Source organism: Bos javanicus, chromosome 15 (genome assembly GCF_032452875.1).
Source record: "Bos javanicus breed banteng chromosome 15, ARS-OSU_banteng_1.0, whole genome shotgun sequence".
Classification (NCBI taxonomy): domain Eukaryota; kingdom Metazoa; phylum Chordata; class Mammalia; order Artiodactyla; family Bovidae; genus Bos; species Bos javanicus.
This window is the reverse complement of record NC_083882.1, coordinates 44,138,226-44,158,902: the sequence shown is the minus strand read 5'-3', so window position 1 is coordinate 44,158,902 and position 20,677 is coordinate 44,138,226. Positions and strand designations below refer to the sequence as shown.

Below are 20,677 nucleotides of genomic sequence, written 5' to 3'. Positions count from 1 at the left end.
CTATTCCAAGGGACTCTAATACAGAGCCAAGGGCCATAGCAAAAAGGAAAGCCACTTCTAAGGAAGCTCTGATCACTCTGGGTTATATCTGAAGTTGTTTCATTTTTTCCCCAACATGCCACCAGAAATATCACTGAAGATGTCAATCTAATCATCAGACACCTAACTATACAATCAACAATAAAACGTCCTCCAGAATGCTTTTCATCAATCTCCACTAGCAGAGTGGTGTAACAGAGTCATGCCAAAGACATGAGCCACTGTGTCCCAAAGAGACTACTTCTCAAGGAGACGATATTAATTTTGTAAAAATAACAACTTTCAGAATGCAGCACCTGATAAAGCTTTGCCTTTAACTATAGTCTGCCAGGCTCCTCTGTTCACGGAATTCTCCAGGTAAGAATATTGCAATGGGTTGCCATTTGCTTCTCCAGGAGATCTTCCCAACCCAGGGATTGAACCCGGGTCTCCCACATTCCAGACAGATTCTTTACCCTCTGAGCCACCAAGGAAGCCCAGCTTTACCTTAGGTGTCTCAAACACTTGTTCCAAATGTATGATGTGTTCATGTTTCACACTTTTTAGGATGTCCACTTCCCGTTCAAGTAATTTCACAGCAGAGCTTCCAGCCTTAGATGATGAGGAAATACAGATTTCATGTAAGAATTTCATTACCGCAAAAGTTAGAGTTATTTTATATTTTTATAAATATATTTTATTTATAAATATAAAAATATTTATATTTTTTCCTATATTTTTTCAGAAAGTTCCTTTTCCAAAAGATAATATGCAACCTATCTGCATGATAAGATTAATGTATACCCTTTCTTTCCTTTGCCCAATTTTAAGAGATAATTCAGCCTCAAATCATATCTGTTTCTTGGACGGTTTCTATAAATTAGCTAACAACATGGTCTCTGTCATATCACAAAATTATTGCAGCTCTTAATATGCTTTTTGGTATTTCCTTCAAAATTATGTTGATCTTTTGATGGTAGCATAATAAAAACAAAATCTACTTTCTAGGGATGTCAATTAGAAAATGGATATAAGGCATCTGTCTCATTAAATGTCAGTTATTGATAAAATAAAATGCTTTTATCTTGCTTTGTCTCCATTACATTTATATACATATCAAAAGGAAACAATAGGCAATTGAGATTTTATACTTAGTCCTGCATTATATCACTTCCTAGTCCCCCAGCCTCAAAAATTTGATAGCGAGAGAAAGAGAGAGAATGCACAATGGAGATGGAGATGGAGATGGAGATTTTTGCCTTCAGACCAACCTAACTCCAAATTACCTCCTTAGGTGAAATCCTTAACCATACCTGAGCAGACCGTCAGGTGTGGGTACAAGTAACTGATTGTCTACACCATCATCTAGGATACTCCGGAAGGGCTTTCTCCACTTTTGCCAGCACTACCACCACCCCAATCATCATCCCTTTTGATATCTAAATTACCGTAATCATTCAAGAATAAACACTGTCCTCATTCACATAAAAATATCCCTGAAAGGAATAACAAAGCTCTTACTCCTCCCTCCTTCCTTCTAACCCACCCCCTCCCCCAAAGTTAGAAGAGACACAATAGTTCCTGAAGGACTTGGAAAGAGATTGATCGTAAGGCAAATTTTACCTAGTTAAAATTTTACCTACTGTCATCCCTGCTTCTAAGTATCTTTACCCTGTAAACATTACCATCTCAAGAGTGATAGGAAACTGCCCACCACTGTGCTCCACCCATGGAGGATGAATCCTAGAGGAGAAATAACTTTATAGTTATCAAGAGAAATAGTGACTTTGAGGAATAAATTCCTGTCGAGACTAGACATGGACAGACGTCACAATTTCTCCTAATAATTCATCTCAAGCCTATTCCTACTTCCCACCACAAATGGTTTATCTATATTTAATGCAGTAATATATTGTCCAATTCATATACTGACTATACAATTTTATTTTACTATCTTGTTGTCCTGAAAAGTCTCAGCATCAATATCTATGTGCAAGATTATGAATTCCTAGAGTTGCAAGCAACTGACTATATAACCCTGAAACCTAAGCCTAACCCTATCTGACACCAAAGAAACAAAGGAATTCCCATTTAGTTAATCCTAGGGATTTCTGGAAGGACTCTGGATCTCCCCTTATTAAGATTTAATGTTACTTTATTAAACTTTAGGGGGAAATGATATGTAATTTCCTACAGAAACTTAAAGAATACATATAACCTACTATTTCATTTTGTAAATATAATATCACAGACCCAAGAAAAAAACACCATGGTAATGTTGCCTTTTATTTTTCCTCAAGCACAGAAATTGTTTTCAAGTTGATGAAATGATCAGTTATAAAGTTTGAGGACTTAGATTCTCCCTTAAAGAGAAGCCCACTCCATTCTTCACTCCAGTGCAATCTAAAGTGAGAAATACAGTGGATACAAGGTAAACAGTACAGAAGAGAGCTGGAGAGAAAGTGATTCAAACGGAAAGAGCTGGTAGGATGAATAAACAGAGCTGGCTATCAATGAGGAAATAATGAATGAAAGGAAAGGAGAGGATCAGTTCAGTTCAGTAGCTCAGTCGTGTCCGACTCTTTGCGACTCCATGAATCGCAGCACGCCAGGCCTCTCTGTCCGTCACCAATTCCCGGAGTTCACCCAAACTCATGTCCATAGAGTCGGTGATGCCATCCAGCCATCTCATCCTCTGTTGTCCCCTTCTCCTCCGGCCCCCAATCCCTCCCAGCATCAGGGTCTTTTCCAATGAGTCAACTCTTCGCATGAGGTGGCCAAAGTATTGGAGTTTCAGCTTTAGCATCAGTCCTTCCAATGAAAACCCAGGACTGATCTCCTTTAGGATAGACTGGTTGGACAGGGCAAAGTATATCAGAACCACATCAGGAGAGATTATCAGGACCTACTGCTCACTAAGAAGACAATGCTAGCCCACAACCCTACATCTACATATACTGATAATCTGCCCTCATCTTCAACTGACTCTGGTAAAAGAAAGAAAGTGAAAGTGAAAGTCACTCAGTCATGCCCCACTCTTTGCAACCCCATGGACTATACAGTCCATGGAATTCTCTAGGCCAGAAGACTGGAGTGAGTAGCCTTTCCCTGGAGTGGGTAGCATATCCCTTGGGTATGGCTGGGTGCAGTAGACTTGGGTATCGCATAAGCCCTCTTGGAGGAGGTGGCCATTAACTCCACCATAGAGCTGCCAGAACTTACACAGGACTATAGAAATAGACTCTTGGAGGGTACAAAGAGAACCTTGTGCACACCAGGACCAAGGAGAAAGGGGCAGTGACCCCACAAGAGACTGATCCAGACTTGTCCAGGATGTCCAGGACTCTCCAGCAGAGGCGTGGGTTAGTGGTGGCCTGCTGCAGGGTTGGGGTCACTGAGTGTAGCAGTACATGCACAGGACCTTTTGAAGGAAGTTGCCATTATCTTCATTACCTCCACCATGGTTTGGTGCCAGGTAAATAACAGGGAAGTGAAGTTGGACTGTGAAGAAAGCTGAGCACCGAAGAATTGATGCTTTTGAACTGTGGTGTTGGAGAAGACTCTTGAGAGTCCCTTGGACTGCAAGGAGATCCAACCAGTCCATTCTGAAGGAGGTCAGCCCTGGGATTTCTTTGGAAGGAATGATGCTGAAGCTGAAACTCCAGTACTTTGGACACCTCATGCAAAGAGTTGATTCATTGGAAAAGACTCTGATGCTGGGAGGGATTGGGGGCAGAAGGAGAAGGGGACGACAGAGGATGAGATGGCTGGATGGCATCACCGACTCGATGGACGTGAGTCTGAGTGAACTCCGGGAGTTGGTGATGGACAGGGAGGCCTGGCATGCTGCGATTCATGGGGTTGCAAAGAGTTGGACACAACTGAGCGACTGAACTAAACTGAACTGAACTGAAATAACAGGGAGGGAACACAGCTTCACCCATCAATAGAAAATTGGATTAAAGATTTACTGAGCATGGCCTCACCCATCAGAATAAGACCCAGTTTCCCCCTCAGTCAGTCCCTCCCATCAGGAAGCTTCCATAAGCCTCTTAACCTTCTCCATCAGAGGGCAGACAGACTGAAAACCACAATCACAGAAAACTAACCAATCTGATCACATGGACCACAACCTTGTCTAACTCAATGAAACTATGAGCCATGCCATGTAGGGCCATCCAAGACGGATTGGTCATTGTGGAGAGTTCTAACAAAATGTGGTCCACTGGAGAAGGGAATGGCAAACCACTTCAGTATTCTTGCCTTGAGAACCCCATGAACAGTATGAAAAGGCAAAAAGATAGGACACTGAAAGATGAACTCCCCAGGTCGGTAGATGCCCAATATGCTACTGGAGGTCAGCGGAGAAATAACTCCAGACAGAATGAAGAGATGGAGCCAAAGCAAAAACAACATCCAGTTGTGGATGTGACTGGTGATGGAAGTAAAGTCTGATGCTGTAAAGAGCAATATTGCATAAGAATCTAGAATGTTAGGTCCATGAATCAAGGCAAATTGGAAGTGGTCAAACAGGAGATGGCAAGAGTAAACATCGACATTTTAAGAATCAGTGAACTAAAATGGACTGGAATGGATGAATTCAACTCAGGTGACCATTATATCTACTTCTGTGGGCAAGAATGCCTTAGAAGAAATGGAGTAGCCATCATGGTCAACAAAAGAGTCCAAAATGCAGTACTTGGATGCAATCTCAAAAATGACAGAATGATCTCTGTTCGTTTCCAAGGCAAACCATTCAATATCACGGTAATCCAAGTCTATGCCCTGACCAGTAACGCTGAAGTTGAATGATTCTATGAAGACCTTTTTAGAACTAACACCCAAAAAAGATGTCCCTTTCATTATAGGGGACTGGAATGCAAAAGCAGGAAATCAAGAAACACCCATAGTAACAGGCAAATCTGGCCTTGGAGTATAGAATGAAGCAGAGCAAAGGTTAATAGAGTTTTGCCAAGAGAACACACTAGTCATAGCAAACACCCTCTTCCAACAACACAAGAGAAGACTCTACACATGGACATCACCAGATGGTCAATACTGAAATCAGATTGATTATATTCTTTGCAGCCAAAGATGGAGAAGCTCTATATAGTCAGCAAAAACAAGACTAGGAGCTGACTGTGGCTCAGATCATGAACTCCTTATTGCCAAATTCAGACTTAAATTGAAGAAAGTAGGGAAAACCACTAGACCATTCAGGTAGGACCTAAATCAAATCCCTTACAATTATACAGTGGAAGTGAGAAATAGACTCAAGGATTAGAACTGATAGTGCCTGAAGAACTATGGACAGAGGTTCATGACATTGTACAGGAGGCAGGGATGAAGACCATCCGCATGGAAAAGAAATGCAAAAAAGCAAAATGGCTGTCTGAGTAGGCCTTACAAATAACAGTGAAAATAAGAGAAGTGAAAAGCAACGGAGAAAAGGAAAGATATACACATTTGAATGCAGAGTTCCAAAGAATAGCAGGGAGAGATAAGAAAGCTTTCCTCAGTGATCAGTGCAAAGAAATAAGAAGAAAACAACAGAATGGGAAAGACTAGAGATCTCTTCAAGAAAATTAGAGATACCAAGGGAACATTTCATGCAAAGATGGGCTCAACAGAAGATATTAGGAGGAGGTGGCAAGAACACACAGCAGAACTACACAAAAAAGATCTTCACGACCCAGATAATCACGATGGTGTGATCACTGACCTAGAGCCAGACATCCTGGAATGTGAAGTCAAGTGGGTCTTAGGAAGCATCACTATGAACAAAGCTAGTGGAGGTGATGGAATTCCAGCTGAGCTACTTCAAATCCAAAAAGATGATGCTGTGAAAATGCTGCACTCAATATGCCAGCAAATTTGGAAAATGCAGCAGTGGCCACAAGACTGGAAAATGTCAGTTTTCATTCCAATCCCAAAGAAAGGCAATGCCAAAGAACATTCAAACTACCACACAATTGCACTCATCTCACAGGCTAGCAAACTAATGCTCAAAATTCTCCATGCAAGGCTTCAGCAGTACGTGAACTGTGAACTTCCAGATGTTCAAGCTGGATTTAGAAAAGACAGAGGAAACACAGATCAAATTGCCAACATCTATTGGATCATCAAAAAGGCAAGAGAGTTCCAGGAAATCATCTATTTCTGCTTTATTGACTATGCCAAAGCCTTTGACTGTGTGGATCACAACAAACTGTGGAAAATTCTGAAAGAGATGGGAATACCAGACCACCTGACCTGCCTCTTGAGAAATCTTTACACAGGTCAGGAAGCAACAGTTAGAACTGGACATGGAACAACAGACTGGTTCCAAATAGGGAAAGGAGTACATCGAGGCTGAGTATTGTCACCTGCTTATTTAACTTATAGGCAGAGTACATCATGCAAAATGCCGGGCTGGGTAAAGCACATGCTAGAATCAAGATTGCCAGGAGAAATATCAATAACCTCAGATATGCAGATGAAGCCACCCTTATGGCAGAAAGTGAAGAACTAAAGAGCCTCTTGATGAAAGTGAAAGAGAAGAGTGAAAACGTTGGCTTAAAATTCAACACTCAGAAACTATGATCATGGCATCTGGTCCCATCACTTCATGGCAAATAGGTGGGGAAACAATGGAAACAGTGACAGACTTTATTTTTCAGGGCTCCAAAATCACAGCAGATGGTGACTGAAACCATGAAATTAAAAGACTCTTGCTCCTTGGAAGGAAAGTTATGACCAACCTAGACAGCATATTAAAAAGCAGACACATTACTTTGCCAACAAAGGTCCATCTAGTCAAAGCTATGGTTTTTCCAGTAGTCATGTATGCATGTGAGAGTTGGAGTATAGAGAAAGCTGAGTGCCGAAGAATTGATGCTTTTGAACTGTGGTGTTGGAGGAGACTCTTGAGAGTCCCTTGGACTGTATGGCATATCCAACCAGTCCATCCTAAAGGAAATCAGTCCTGAATATTCATTGGAAGGACTGATGCTGAAGCTGAAACTCCAGTACTTTGGCTAACTGATACCAAGAGCTGACTCATTTGAAAATACCCTGATGCTGGGAAAGATTGAAGGCGGAAGAAAGGGACAACAGAGGATGAGATGGTTGGATGGTATCACCTACTCAATGGACATGAGTTTGAGTAAACTCCAGGAGTTGGTGACGGACAGGGAGGTATGGCATGCTGCAAGCAGCCCATGCGGTCGCAAAGAGTCGGATATGACTGAGTGACTGAACTGAACTGAAGCCTTTCCCTTCTACAGGGGATGTCCCCAATCGAACCCTGGTCTCCCGCATTGCAGGCAGATTCTTTACAAGCTGAGCCATAGGGAAGCCCAGGAATATTGGAATGAGTGGCCTATCCCTTCTCCAGAAGATCTTCCCAACCCAGGAATTGAACGGGGGTCTCCTGCATTGCAGGTGGATTCTTTGACAACTGAGCTATGAGGGAAGCCCAGAAGGCTAGAGAAATACCCACATTTCTCCAGGGCAACAGCCCAGGGTCTGTCCCTAAGGGTCAGATGTATTCGTGTGAAAAACTGTACTACCTACCCGACCTTGCAGTAGAACTGCACCCTCAGTATGATGCTAAGAAGCCTTACCTTTTCTTTGTTCACTTTTTTAATTGCCCACTTAGTTTCTCTTTCCTTGTCTATGGCTTCAATGACCATTCCAAAGCTCCCTTGTCCCAATATTCTTCCAAAGGTATAGATTTCCTAGATTAAAAAATAAGAGTTCTTTTGTCTTTCTCTGCCATTCATCAGGTATGACAAATGAACATATAATACTGACAGGCATCCACCCAAGGGAAGAGTGACTCTGCTCCAGGGTAAAATCAAATAGAAGGCACTGACACCACATATTTGCTTCAGTATTAATAAACACATCTTAATTAAACGAAAATAAGTTTTGATGAGTCTTATTAAATATCCTTTGGAGAAAAACCATAAAAATCCTAATGAGGAAATGTGAAAAACTTCAAATATATAAAAAATGAAACTCTCATAAACTATATTAAAGAAATGTCTTCACAAGAAAAAGAATGGAGTATTAATACATGTATACAAATATATTGATATATACTGTGTATTTGTATAAAATAAGTTGTCCAAAAAATTACTCCCAAACTCTGAGAACTATACTATAAAATCAACACATATTAACCATTAGACAACTGCTTTCCTGTTCACCAGGTAACCTTTCTCTTCATTGTTTCTACTAAATAATCATTTTTGTTGTTTTATTTCTTTTTGTTTTAGGAAAGGGATTATATAAATCCTTTTTTATATTTAAAGTTTTTAATATAAATAAGCATTTAGAAAAAAATTAAAACCATCCATAGTAACATTATCCAAACCAAGGATCCTTCTGTTTATTACTTCACTCCTGCTTACAAAGACAGAATGCACTGGTCTTGACAATACCAGCATTCCATTTCACGTTGTAAAATAACAAGCAGGTAACTCATTTACACTTTCAGTTCTTGTGAATTTGGTTGGAGAGAGTCAGCCTCCCTGATCTAAATCAACTGCAGGGCATTAACAAGAGTTTCTAGACCCATTATGCCCAGAGATTAGAACAGGAGAGAACCCCTGAGCTAATGTCACTGAGGGAAGTCTCTCTTTGAGACTTCCTAGAGCCTGCCTTAGAGATGCCAGATTCCCCTGTGTGACCACTTTCATCTGCACCCTGCAACAGATAAAGTACTGCTGGACTTCATATTTTCTCCTGCTTACATTCCTTTCTGACTTTTGTAAATGAAGATGGAGTATCCAACTAATTACTTACCTACTTCACAAAGGGCTTTTCTGCCTAACTCTGCACCATGGTGATTGTTCTTTTGACTTTTTTCAACATGTATGCATTGGTCCTCAAACACTATTGTTACTCTCTTGCTTACAAATATTTGGACTCATTTTTTTCCTTCCAAGATGGTCTAGAAACACCTTATAAAGGTATTTCTTTTTTATCCTTTAAAAAGCCTGCCTGAAACCTTGCAGGCAAAATATTCATGCTTAGTGCATGAGGAAAAAGGAGAAGGAAGAAACAGAAGGGAGGAGAGAGAAGAAGAGAGGAAGCAAGGAGTGGAAAAAGACACAGGGCGAGAAGGGAAGACACAGAAAGGGAAAGAAAAAAGAAAAAAAGAAAAACGTTCAGCTTCAACATGTAGATTTTTCTTAGCTATCTTCTTGTGATACATACTTTGGGGGCTACAAAGATGAATAAAACATAATTCCTGTTTTCTTATCATTTGTCTCATGCCTGGCTCAATGGACATGAATTTGAACAAACTCTGGAAGATAGTGGAAGACAGAGACTGTCATGCTGCAGTCAAGCAGAGTCAGACACGACTTAGTGACTGCACAACAGCAACATCATTTGTAACTCAAGAGAGACAATTTTTACTTAAGTCATACAGTCTTAAGTTAAAAGAAAAAACACAAAATGACATTGGGGCCAGAGACCAGAGCTAAAATTCTGGGAACATAAGGGAAAATGGCATGAAAAAGATGGCTCCTGAGAAGCATGTGGGAGAACAAAGGCAAAGAAAAGAAGGAAAATTGAGAATTTTTTCCATAATCCAATAAAGGAATGAATGAGTGAGCTGATAAATGAATACATTTTTCTTTTACAAAATCTCTTATGACTAAATTTAAAACAGTAAATTTGTGGATTTTTTTTTTAATGCAGGTCTTTTGTAAGATTTTGTAAGACTTAACAAAATCTTTAACAGGGGAAGATTTAAGCTTTCAGGTCAGAATTTCTTAGCAAGTTTTTCTGATCACTTCAAGTAAATTGCTAAATATTTTTTAAAACAATTGTTCAAAGTAATTTAATATCAATGGAATTTTCCTCTTGTAGTTGTTCCTATTGTAGTTCCTTCAATCTAGCATTAAAGGAACACATTTTAATTTCTAAGATGGTATTAAATTTAAGTCATATTTGCATATAAGTACTAGAATCCTGGGAAGAATAATATGGGTATTCACTCAATCACAAGCTGAAGAAAAATGGGCAAGTCCACAAGGGAAATTTTGGCCTCCCTACTGGTCATCAAAGAAGTGAACAGCCAAACCATCTAAGTCATCTGGTTTCTCTCTTTCTCTCAGATAGGTTTATATAAAGATTTCACAACTGCCCTCAGCAACCGGCAAGACTTGGAGACCAAATGCTCTCATTTTATCTAATAAATGTCCTCCATTTAATTATGCAAGTCAAGTTACATCTCTATGAACAGAAAAAATAATTAGTTCACATTTTCTTTAGTAAAGACTTCAACAATCTTAAAAATGGTTAAGTTTCTTCTTTTCTTTTCTTTCCTTAGAGACTTACTTTTTAAATCACCTTTGTCATGAACATTGACTTAAAAGAAATCTGAAAAATTTCTAGTAGCTTCAGTTTGCCCTCTATGTACCTGAATAGCAGCTCCATTGTCCATCCTTATGTGAGGAACTTTTCCTTCTGTGAAGTTGCCCCGACCCCACTGTTGTTGAGATGGTTTTCTCTCTATATTTGAAGATTTTGAGGGCTTGAACCAAAAAGAAATTTTAATATTAACATTAAGATATAATATACTTGTTGACAAAGAACCCTAATTTAGATAATCTGAAAAAATTTAATATGTGTCAAGATATTTATTGTATACAAGACAGTTTATCACCTTTTTCAAATTCAAAGCCCTATATAATTCATTCACTCATTAGGCTAAAACAAGCCTTAAGAATTTATTCAATCTAATCTCCTGAATCCAGGCAATTCTACATGATGATCTGCACAGAAGATAAATCAGGACTTAAAATCTTTAAAATCACAAGAGAAGGCAACTTCACAGTTTTCTCAATCACTCTTGTTTCAAGACATAACAATCATCTCAAATAGGTTATACACAAGAAATTACTGACCAGACATTCACAAAATATGCTTTGAATGAAAATAACATAGAAACAATTCACTCAGAGACATCTATATGGCAATAACTATACCATAATACAATTCAGAAATAACAGTTTAGAATGAAAACTTGGAAAAGGTATAAATTTGAGGACTGACAACCTAACTTTTCTTAAACTTACTGCTCTCTGTCTCCAAATTTATGCTCTATCAATGACAATCTTCCAGAGTGCCTCTTCTCTACAAAGACAAACATACCCAAACCAGTCCAACCGGGTATTCACAAATTGTAACTAAGGCAAATCAGTTCTGTAAGGTATATTTGATAGTCCATCAGATAACCAGGAACTGTCCACCCTGTATTTAACCATCATAAATCTCATTCTGCATCAGTTGAAGAAAATGCCCCCAAATTCAGGTTTAATTCAATTTGAAAACCAATCAATTTCCATATAAACCACTTTTTAAATAAAAGCTGGAATAACATTCCAAATTATTTATAATCCTGGGAAATCATTAATTTGGGGCAGTGGTTGGTTAACAGAATGAAAGAAATTATCAACCGATTTTTCTTCTGTAAGAAACCTCTTCTGTAAGAAAGAAATTTACCTTAATAGTAAAGAAGGCAATGAATTAGCTGATAAGGGTCCATGAATAAGGATGAATGTAGGGATGGGATTAGGGAATGGGACATCAACTTGTGTTGGGATGTAGAATCTTTAATATTTACCGAATCTTTTCCAGAGGTAACATCTTTGCTGGCTCCTTTTTCTTTTCTTTTTTCTGGTGAGACTATAAATTCTGAGCTACCTGTGCTTGATGTCTGTGACATTTCCACCACTGACATTGGAGAAAGCTTTGTTTTACAAGAACATATACAGAGTGCATTTTTCTGAGAAGCAGATGAGCAGTGGGGGCACTTTGTGGATTTTTTACCACAGCTGCTATCAGCCATTTGCTTAACTCTGCAACAAAAGCAACTTTATTAAAAGAAAGATGTTTCCACTGTTTGAGGAAAAGAACCAGACCAAAAAGGAAAAGGTAGGCTGATGGTGACAACTCTAACTTCCAAGTGGTGAGGTCCTTAGGTTAATGATGCACTCGACTTCCAGTCACACATGAGAGCTGCAGGAAGAAAAGAAATCTCCATTTAGAAAATTCTTTCTTATCCTATCACTCTCCTAGAAATCAAAGACAAACTAGCAACTGGCACCAAAAGCATCCTGCCTATACGTGAAAAGTTAATATTTACAACAAAATTAGAATACATTTCTACAAACCAATACATTCTCATCTTCCAGAATTGACTCCTTGAACTCCAGACATTTATTTAACAGCCCAAAGAATCACCCTCTGAACTGCTAAAAAGTGTGGTCTAAGGAAATTTGGTGGGTTGATACAAATTTTTTAAAATAAAGTAGAATAAAATAGATAAATATATGAGAGCATTTTGCATAGCTCCTTGGTAAGGTTTGTGAAACTTTAAAAAAAATTACATAGTTATGAATGTATAGAACATGTGTATGTGTGTACACTTGGTCACAATATAAAATGCATTTCATAAGGTAGGTTGTGGTAAATAAAAAAGGCTTTAAAATACTTGTATAAAACATACTTTACTGTGGTTTCAAAAGTAATGAGCCTCTGTCTACATATTATCAGAGTAAATCCATGCTGTTGTGTGCTCAGTCGCTAAGTCATGTCTGACTCTTTACACCCCATGTACTACATAGCCCACAGGCTTCTCTGTCCATGGGATTTCCCAGGCAAGAATACTGGAGTGGGTTGCCATTTCCTCCTCCAGGGGATCTTCTCAACCCAGGGATTGAGAATCTGTGTCTTCTTCATTGGTAGGCAGATTCTTTACCACTGAGTCACCTGGAATGCCCCAAATCCATACTATACACTTCACAAAGGAGTAGATAATTTGATTCTATAAAGCTATCTAGTGCTAAAAGTTCAAAGGCAATATCAGAAGTATCCTTATTTTTACTCTCAAATAGAAAAATAGGAACTAGTGTGTGGTACTTTTCCCTGAGTGAACGGGTATGCCCATCATTCTACCTAACCAGTTACTGCAGCTATATGTATAGTGGCAAGTTGGAAATATGTGGGTTTAGGAATGAGAGAGGATGTGTTCTGCAGCACATGAAAAAGAAACTGAGAAACTTCCAGAAGTAACTGGGGGTACATCATCATGGTTCTCTGCCATCCTACTTCAGATATTACTTGAAAGTATATTTTGAAATCATAGATTGATAAGGCTGGGGATATATAGAATATACCTTTGTTCTTTGAACTGGAATAAACTTGACCATAATAGGAGCTAGATATCTTTATTTCATTAAAGAAATACATTTCTAGCTTCAGTTATCTAAGACTGGTTTTCTAATCAGAAATAAGGGTTGACTTTGATCAAATCTTTACCTATCGTGATTACCATATTTTTCTTATTTGATTTTTTGGTATGTTTTATGGTATTAAAAGCTTTCTTAATATTAAAGCACTCTTGTATTTTGGGTATGAACCCTACATGATCATGATGGATGATTCTTTCAATGTGCTGAAAAATTGAAATGTTTGTATTCTGACTTTTCACAGTTATATTCATAAGCTAAACTGGTCTCTAATTTTCCTTTTCACTCATCTTTATCAGGTTTTGATACAAGATTCTGGCAGTTTTATAAAATAAATTGGCTATCTTTCCATCTCACGATGCTTTGTAATAGTCTGTATAGCATGGGAATCTATAGGAAAATCTTCCAGGCCCAAAGGATTTTGTGAAAGATATTGCTAGTAGTTTATCCAATATTTATTCCCCCACTCTTCCTTATTAACAAAACCCTGATTCTGTCTGGGATAGCAATATCCTAATTAAAATCCTCCATTTCTGCATATCCCTTGCAGTTGACTTATGGCCATGAACCTTACAGAATGCAAGCAAAGTTGTACTTAAGGAAAAACTTTTATTCTGAAAACTTTATTAAAAACAGAAAAAGAAAGGACAAAAAGTATACTACATGAGCAGTCAAATCAAAGAAAGAGAAAAACATGATTAAGAAATAAAATTTAAGATGAACAGAAATGAAAAAGAAATGTAGGTTCTGTTGAATTTTGCCTATAAGGCTCCAAATAAACTGAACCTTCACTCCCTCTCAGATTTCTCTCTCCATTCTCTCCCTTGCTCTAAACACACTGGTCTCCTTACTGTTCCTTGCGTAGGCCAAGCACAGTGCCTTCTCGTGGCTTTGGCCCTTGTTTCCTAGGCTAGGATGCGCCTTCCTCAGACATTTGCAAGGCTTGCTCCCTCACTTCATGGTGATTTCTGCTCATCTGAGAGACCTCTTCTAACCATCTCATCTGAAACAGCAGGCCATTCATTCTGTCCCCTTACTTTGCTTTATTTTTGTTCACAGCATTTATCATTTCACTTCGGAAGTTCTATATCAGAGTTCCTTCCTACTTTTAGGGAACAGATGATTTCCATATATGTAAATTGTTTCATGAGGCTTCCTCGAAGGCTCAGAGGGTAAAGAATCTGCCTGCGGTGCAGGAGACACATGGTTAGATTCCTGGGTCTGGAAGATCCCCGGAGAAAGAAATGGCAACCTACTTCAGTATTCTTGCCTAAAAATTCCCATGGACAGAGGAGGCTGGCAGGCTACAGTCCAATGAGTCACAAAGGGTAGGACACAACTAAGGGACTAAGTACACAAATTGTTTCATAGCAATGAAAGCCATCCAATTCATTTCATTCAGTTAGAATAACCAAAATCAGATCATGGCAGTGATCTCAAAAAGGGAGGAGCTCTTATACGCCAATCTTTTCTGTGAAGAGATGCAAAAATCCTAAATGGTGTGCCTGTATTTATCTTTATCCTAGTTTACAGCATATTCTAAGATTACTAGATAGAAATAAACAGACAGGTCAGCCCAATAAGTATGACCTTTCATCAAAGCAGTACAAAAAATCCTACCGATGTGATGAAAACCCATAGTGGTGAGCACTGGAAAAGATACATCAAGGGTATCCTTCAGACAGGCAGAGGGAAAAAAGAATGCAACTGATGCCAACACACACACACATTTTAACAAATGCTTGACCTTGTTTTCCAAGTATATGTAGCAAGACAAACAAAACTCAGGATGTACCTTTATGCACACTGAAAAATGATTTAACTTTAGGCCTTGGAAGAAAATGCTTTGCATTTCAGGTTAAATATATAAGCCTGTAACCATCAATGACTCAGAGCAGCAGAGTAGATCTGCAAATAACAGCCTTTCTGTTTAGAAAAAAAAATAATGCTTTCTCTCTGCAGGTGTAGAAAAGTCCCATATCAGATATGTAAGGCATCATTTTATGCGTGCATTAAGAATACTGATTTTATAGTACTTGTTATAAGAAACTGAAAGAAGTGTTCATAATGTAAAGGTTTATTTAAAAGGTAGCTAAGTTCCTTCATTATAAACAGTACTCCTAAAAGCATTCTTACTAAATCCCTCAAGTTTTACTATATATATCCACAAACTTTCAAGAGAATCTTTAAATATTAAATTTCCCATTTCTAAGACAGTTTATTTTGTGGATTGAAAAATAGTTGTATTTTTCTTAGCTCAGTTCAGAAAGCATTTCCTTTCGTTTCTCCCTCAGTCTCTCAATGTCAAGTTATCACAGTATCACTGACACTGACATAGACTTCCAGGTACTTTCTCGCTCCACTTCTGACATATCCATTGCCCTAGAAGTATTTGGTAGCTATATTCAGAAAATATAAGAATTCCTGGAATTCACTGACAAGCTCCGTTTCTGCTTCCCAGCTTACCAACTATTACATTTGCCAAAGTAATGTTCTACTTTCTTACCCCAGCAAACGCTGAAACAATAGGTGGAATAGCTGTATGTAAAATTTCTTGAGAAGGATTGGATTTTGAATTTAATTTCTTTTTGGCTGGCTGAATTCTAATTATTTTAACTTAAAAACCAAAATAGAACAAACATTTACTCACGTTTATTTCTTTCTCACTTATGAATTGATCTGAAAGATTTGTTAGTAAAATAAATCTACTGTCCAGTGGGCCAAATGATGTCATTCATATTTTAGGGGCATAAAATGAATCAGGTATTGCAAACCTAGCGTATCTTTATGTAAATACAAAGATGAATAGCTCTTCTTATGTAGAACCATGGAATTACATGTAAACAGGACTTTGGATAGAAAAACATATTAGGAAACCAAAGAAACTTCTAACATAATAGTTTCTTTGTGTCTCCAAAGACTGGACATGCATGGGTATTAAATATAATGTAAATAAATACAATAAGGTCAAATAATGTCAGTGTTTAACAAACGTGAGCTTTCCTTTGGCTAAAGATTCTCATTTTATTTTCAGGAGTAAAACAAGTCAATGGAACAACTCTGATATGGAAACTCTCTGAGTTTTTATTTCAGCATAAAAAGGTCTCTTAACACACTGGCCCTAGAAGATACACTTACAGTAATTTCCTCGAAAATGAACACAAGAATGGTTTTATGAGATATAACTAGCTACAATTTTCTTCCCCAAAAGCAATTTTTGGCTTTCTTTGCTAAGACTATGTCTACAAGGAACCTAACAGTCAAGTCAATTCAGTAAAAAATGTGTCCTATTCAAGTGAAGAAAAAAACCTTATGGATTGTCTGACATTATGCAGACCAAGCGGAATGACTTGTATATTCACTTTTCAACTACTTGTTTTCATAACATGCTTACAGAACCTAAAGAGGCCCAAATGAGCTTTCTAGGTCATAGTGTTGTTAAATGAGACCCGCACTTGTTTACTATCTCCATTAAGGTCAGAATTAGGGAAATTGGTCTATGTTGTCTTATAAAAGGATTTATGGTATGTGTAGATTTTATTTTATTTCAGACATTTAAAAATTCTGACATTTAACACCTAACGTATGCTATCAGATTTTAAAATTTTAATTTGCATAATACTCCTCACTGATTAAACTATAATCCGGAGGGACAGTCTTAAATGTGGTCCCCATGTTGACAGTTTAAGAACAGAGATTTTACAAAGAAAGTATGGTTTAAAGAAACTGGAGAGATTCCCCCATCCCTGCCAATTCTTTCCTGATGTTTTTCTTGTTGTTATCCAGTGTCTTTTCTCCATGTACATTAAAACTAATCTGAAGTCAGGGACTTTTATGCCAGCACAGCTGATCCTGTACATAATGGACACTCAATGAAAATCTGTGAGTGTTCATTTTGTGGGGGAAGAGCCATAATCACAAATCACTTAGGCAGAAAATAAGCAGGTGTATAGAAAAGTCATCAAGAAATGAGGGGGTCGTGTGGAGGAGGGAATGTCAGAGCTCTCTTCATAGGTCTGCAGAGGGAATTAGAGTTCTCTGTGACTCAAAACAGTGCAAGCCAATATCAACCTGATACAAAGGGCTTCCTAACATTCAGAACTGTCTAAGTTAACAGGAAAGACTACCTCTGTCACTACAAGTGTCCAAGTAGAGGTTGGAAGGTCACCTGTAAGAAATCATAGATGATATTTAAACATAAACTAGGATGTCATAGAAAAAGCAAGGGAATTCCAGAAAAATATCTACTTCCATTTCATTGACTACACAAAAGCCTTTGACTGTGTGGATCACAACAAACTTGAACATTCTTACAGTGATGGGAATACCAGACCACCTTACCTGTCTCCTGAGAAACCTGAATGCAAGTCAAGGAGCAATAGTTAGAACTAGACATGGAACAACAGACTGGTTCAAAACTGGGAAAGGAGTACGTCCAGGCTGTATATTTTCCCCCTGCTTGTTTATGTGTACTGAGTGTGCTAGGTATACCATGCAGAGTACACCACACAAAATGCTGGGCTGGATGACACACAAGCTGGAATCAAGACTTCCAGGAGAAACATCAACAACCTCAGATATGCAGACAATACCACTCTAATGACAGAAAGTGAAGAGGAACTAAAGAGCCTTTTGATGAGGGTGAAAGAGGAGAGTGAAAAAGCTAGCTTAAAACTCAACATTCAAAAAACAAAGATCGTGGCATCCAGTCCCATCACTTCATGGCAAATACAAGGGGGAAAAGTGGAGACAGTGACAGATTTTATTTTCTTGGGCTCCAAAATCACTGCAGATGGTGACTGAGGTCATGAAATTAAAAGACGCTTGCTCTTTGGAAGAAAAGCTATGACAAACCTAGACAGCATATTAAAAAGCAGAGACATCACTTTGCCAACAAAGGTGTGTATAGTCAAAGCTACGGTTTTTCCGGTAGTCATGTACAGATGTGACAGTTGGACCATAAAGAAGCTGAGTGCCAAAGAATTGATGCTTTTGAACTGTAGTGCTGGAGAAGACTACTGACAGTCCCTTGGACAGCAAGTAGATCAAACCAGTCAATCCTAAAGGAAATCAACCCTGAATATTCATTGGAAGGAGTGATGCTAAAGCTGAAGTTCCAACACTTTGGCCATCTGATGCAAAGAGCAGACTCATTGGAAAAGACCCTGATGCTGGGAAAGATTTAAGGCAAAAGGAGAAGGGGGCAGCAGAGGATGAGATGGTTGGATGGCATCACCGACTCAATGGACTTGAGTTTGAGCAAACTCCAAGAGATAGTGAAGGACAGGGTAGCCTGGCGTGCTGTAGTCCACAGGGTTGCAGAGTTGGACACGACTCAGTAACTGAACAAACAGGCAACCTACTTCTTGTAGCCAGATGTTTGAAGGCAAGAAAACTCCAGTCTATAACAAAATACCAACAATACATTCCATGATCTCTGTTTTTAAGATTTTTTATAAGTAATGTTAATTTAATAAAACAAAGCAACAACAAAAATACTTCTCTTGACTGTGAAAACATCCAGGGCAGGAACTATATTCTATTCACCTTGTCATCTTATATTCAGTAAAGATCTCCATTGTTAAATAAGGATTATTGATTGAAAACTATTCAGTGATTGATAGAAACAGTGTTTCTGAACTCACAAATATAATATGCAATGTAGGTGCCTCGAGTAAGAGAGTCAGTGCTTATCATGTAAAAAAATAATATACCTGAAGACACCTCCTGGCCAAAAAACTAACTGCCAACCCTCACTCTACCTTGAAGCTCTCATTCTAGAGCAAAACACCAAAACCCCAATACCAAGCCTGATCCCAATCCTATACTCTAAATTGCCATCTACTTCTGACAGTTTTCCTATCAGACAAGATGTTACAACTACACTCCCAAATTTATGAATCTTAAGGATACACAGACACAAGTATTTACTTCAATGATATACATATTGTAAAACTCTAAGGGTTTCAGCTGACTAAGTCCAGTCTTCAACAACTATAAAGCTTTGTTATAGAGAGTGACAAAGTTGGCTTAAAGCTCAACATTCAGAAAACTAAGATCATGGCATCTGGTCCCATCACTTCATGGGAAATAGATGGGGAAACAGTGGAAACAGTGTCAGACTTTATTTTTTGGGGCTCCAAAATCACTGCAGATGGTGACTGCAGCCATGAAATGAAAAGACGCTTACTCCTTGGAAGGAAAGTTATGACCAACCTAGATAGCATATTCAAAAGCAGAGACATTACTTTGCCAACAAAGGTCCGTCTAGTCAAGGCTATGGTTTTTCCAGTAGTCGTGTATGGATGTGAGAGTTGGACTATAAAGAAAGTTGAGCACCGAAGAAGTGATGCTTTTGAACTGTGGTGTTGGAGAAGATACTTGAGAGTCCCTTGGACTGCAAGGAGATCCAACCAGTCCATCTGAAAGGAGACCAGTCCTCAGTGTTCATTGGAAGGACTGATGCTGAGGCTGAAACTCCAATACTTTGGCCACCTCATGTGAAGAGCTGACTCACTGGAAAAGACCTTGATGCTGGGAGGGACTAGGGGCAGGAGGAGAAGGGGACAACAGAGGATGAGATGGCTGGATGGCATCACCAACTCGATGCACTTGAGTTTGGGTGAACCCCAGGAGTTGGTGATGGGCAGGGAGGCCTGGTGTGCTGCGATTCATGGGGTCGCAAAGAGTTGGACACAACTGAGTGACTGGACTGAACTGAATAAACCCTATTATTACTCAGATCCTCATATTCAATTTTAAAAAATCACTACTTTTGACCGATTGTTTAACTAGCAATAACTGGCTTGTGCTTCTTTCATATAAAACATGCATGTCATCAGTTCAGTTCAGTCACTCAGTCATGTCTGACTCTTTGCAACCCCATGGACTGCAGCACGCCAGGCTTCCCTGTCCATCACCAACTCCCAGAGCTTGCTCAAACTTGTGTCCATTGAGTCAGTGATGCCATCCAACCATCTCATCCTCTGTCGTCCCCTTCTCCTCCTGCCCCCAACCCCTCCCAGCATCAGGGTCTTTTCAAATGATTCAACTCTTCACATGAGGTGGCCAAAGTATTGGAGTTTCAGCTTCAACATCAGTCCTTCCAATGAATATTCAGACTGATTTCCTTTAGGATGGACTGGTTCAATCTCCTTGTAGTTCAAGGGACTCTCAAGAGTCTTTTTCAACACCACAGTTCAAAAGCATCAATTCTTTGGTGCTCAGCTTTCTTTATAGTCCAACTCTCACATCCATACATGACTACCAGAAAAACCACAGTTTTGACTAGATGGTCCTTTGTTAGCAAAGTAATTTCTCTGGCTTTTTAGTATGCTATCTAGGTTGGTCATAACTTTTCTTCCAAGGAGCAAGTGTCTTTTAATTTCATGGCTGCAGTCACCATCCAG

The 20,677-nt window shown here is 38.7% G+C and overlaps 1 protein-coding gene across 6 annotated transcripts in view; it reads right to left on the bottom strand.

Annotated features, from left to right (window-relative positions):
• STK33 (serine/threonine kinase 33) overlaps nt 1-20,677 on the bottom strand; it is a 189,170-nt gene that overhangs the window by 78,786 nt on the left and 89,707 nt on the right. For 4 of the 6 annotated variants that reach the window (XM_061440874.1, XM_061440873.1, XM_061440875.1 and 1 more), the window contains 4 exons: nt 11,642-12,036; nt 10,436-10,549; nt 7,623-7,736; nt 526-630 (listed from right to left, as the gene is read on the bottom strand). In XM_061440874.1, coding sequence (XP_061296858.1) covers nt 526-630; nt 7,623-7,736; nt 10,436-10,549; nt 11,642-11,866 — 558 coding nt within the window. In that variant the 5' untranslated portion in view covers nt 11,867-12,036. The remainder of the gene's footprint in view (nt 1-525; nt 631-7,622; nt 7,737-10,435; nt 10,550-11,641; nt 12,037-20,677) is intronic. The other 2 variants (XM_061440877.1, XM_061440878.1) reach the window with 2 other exon arrangements.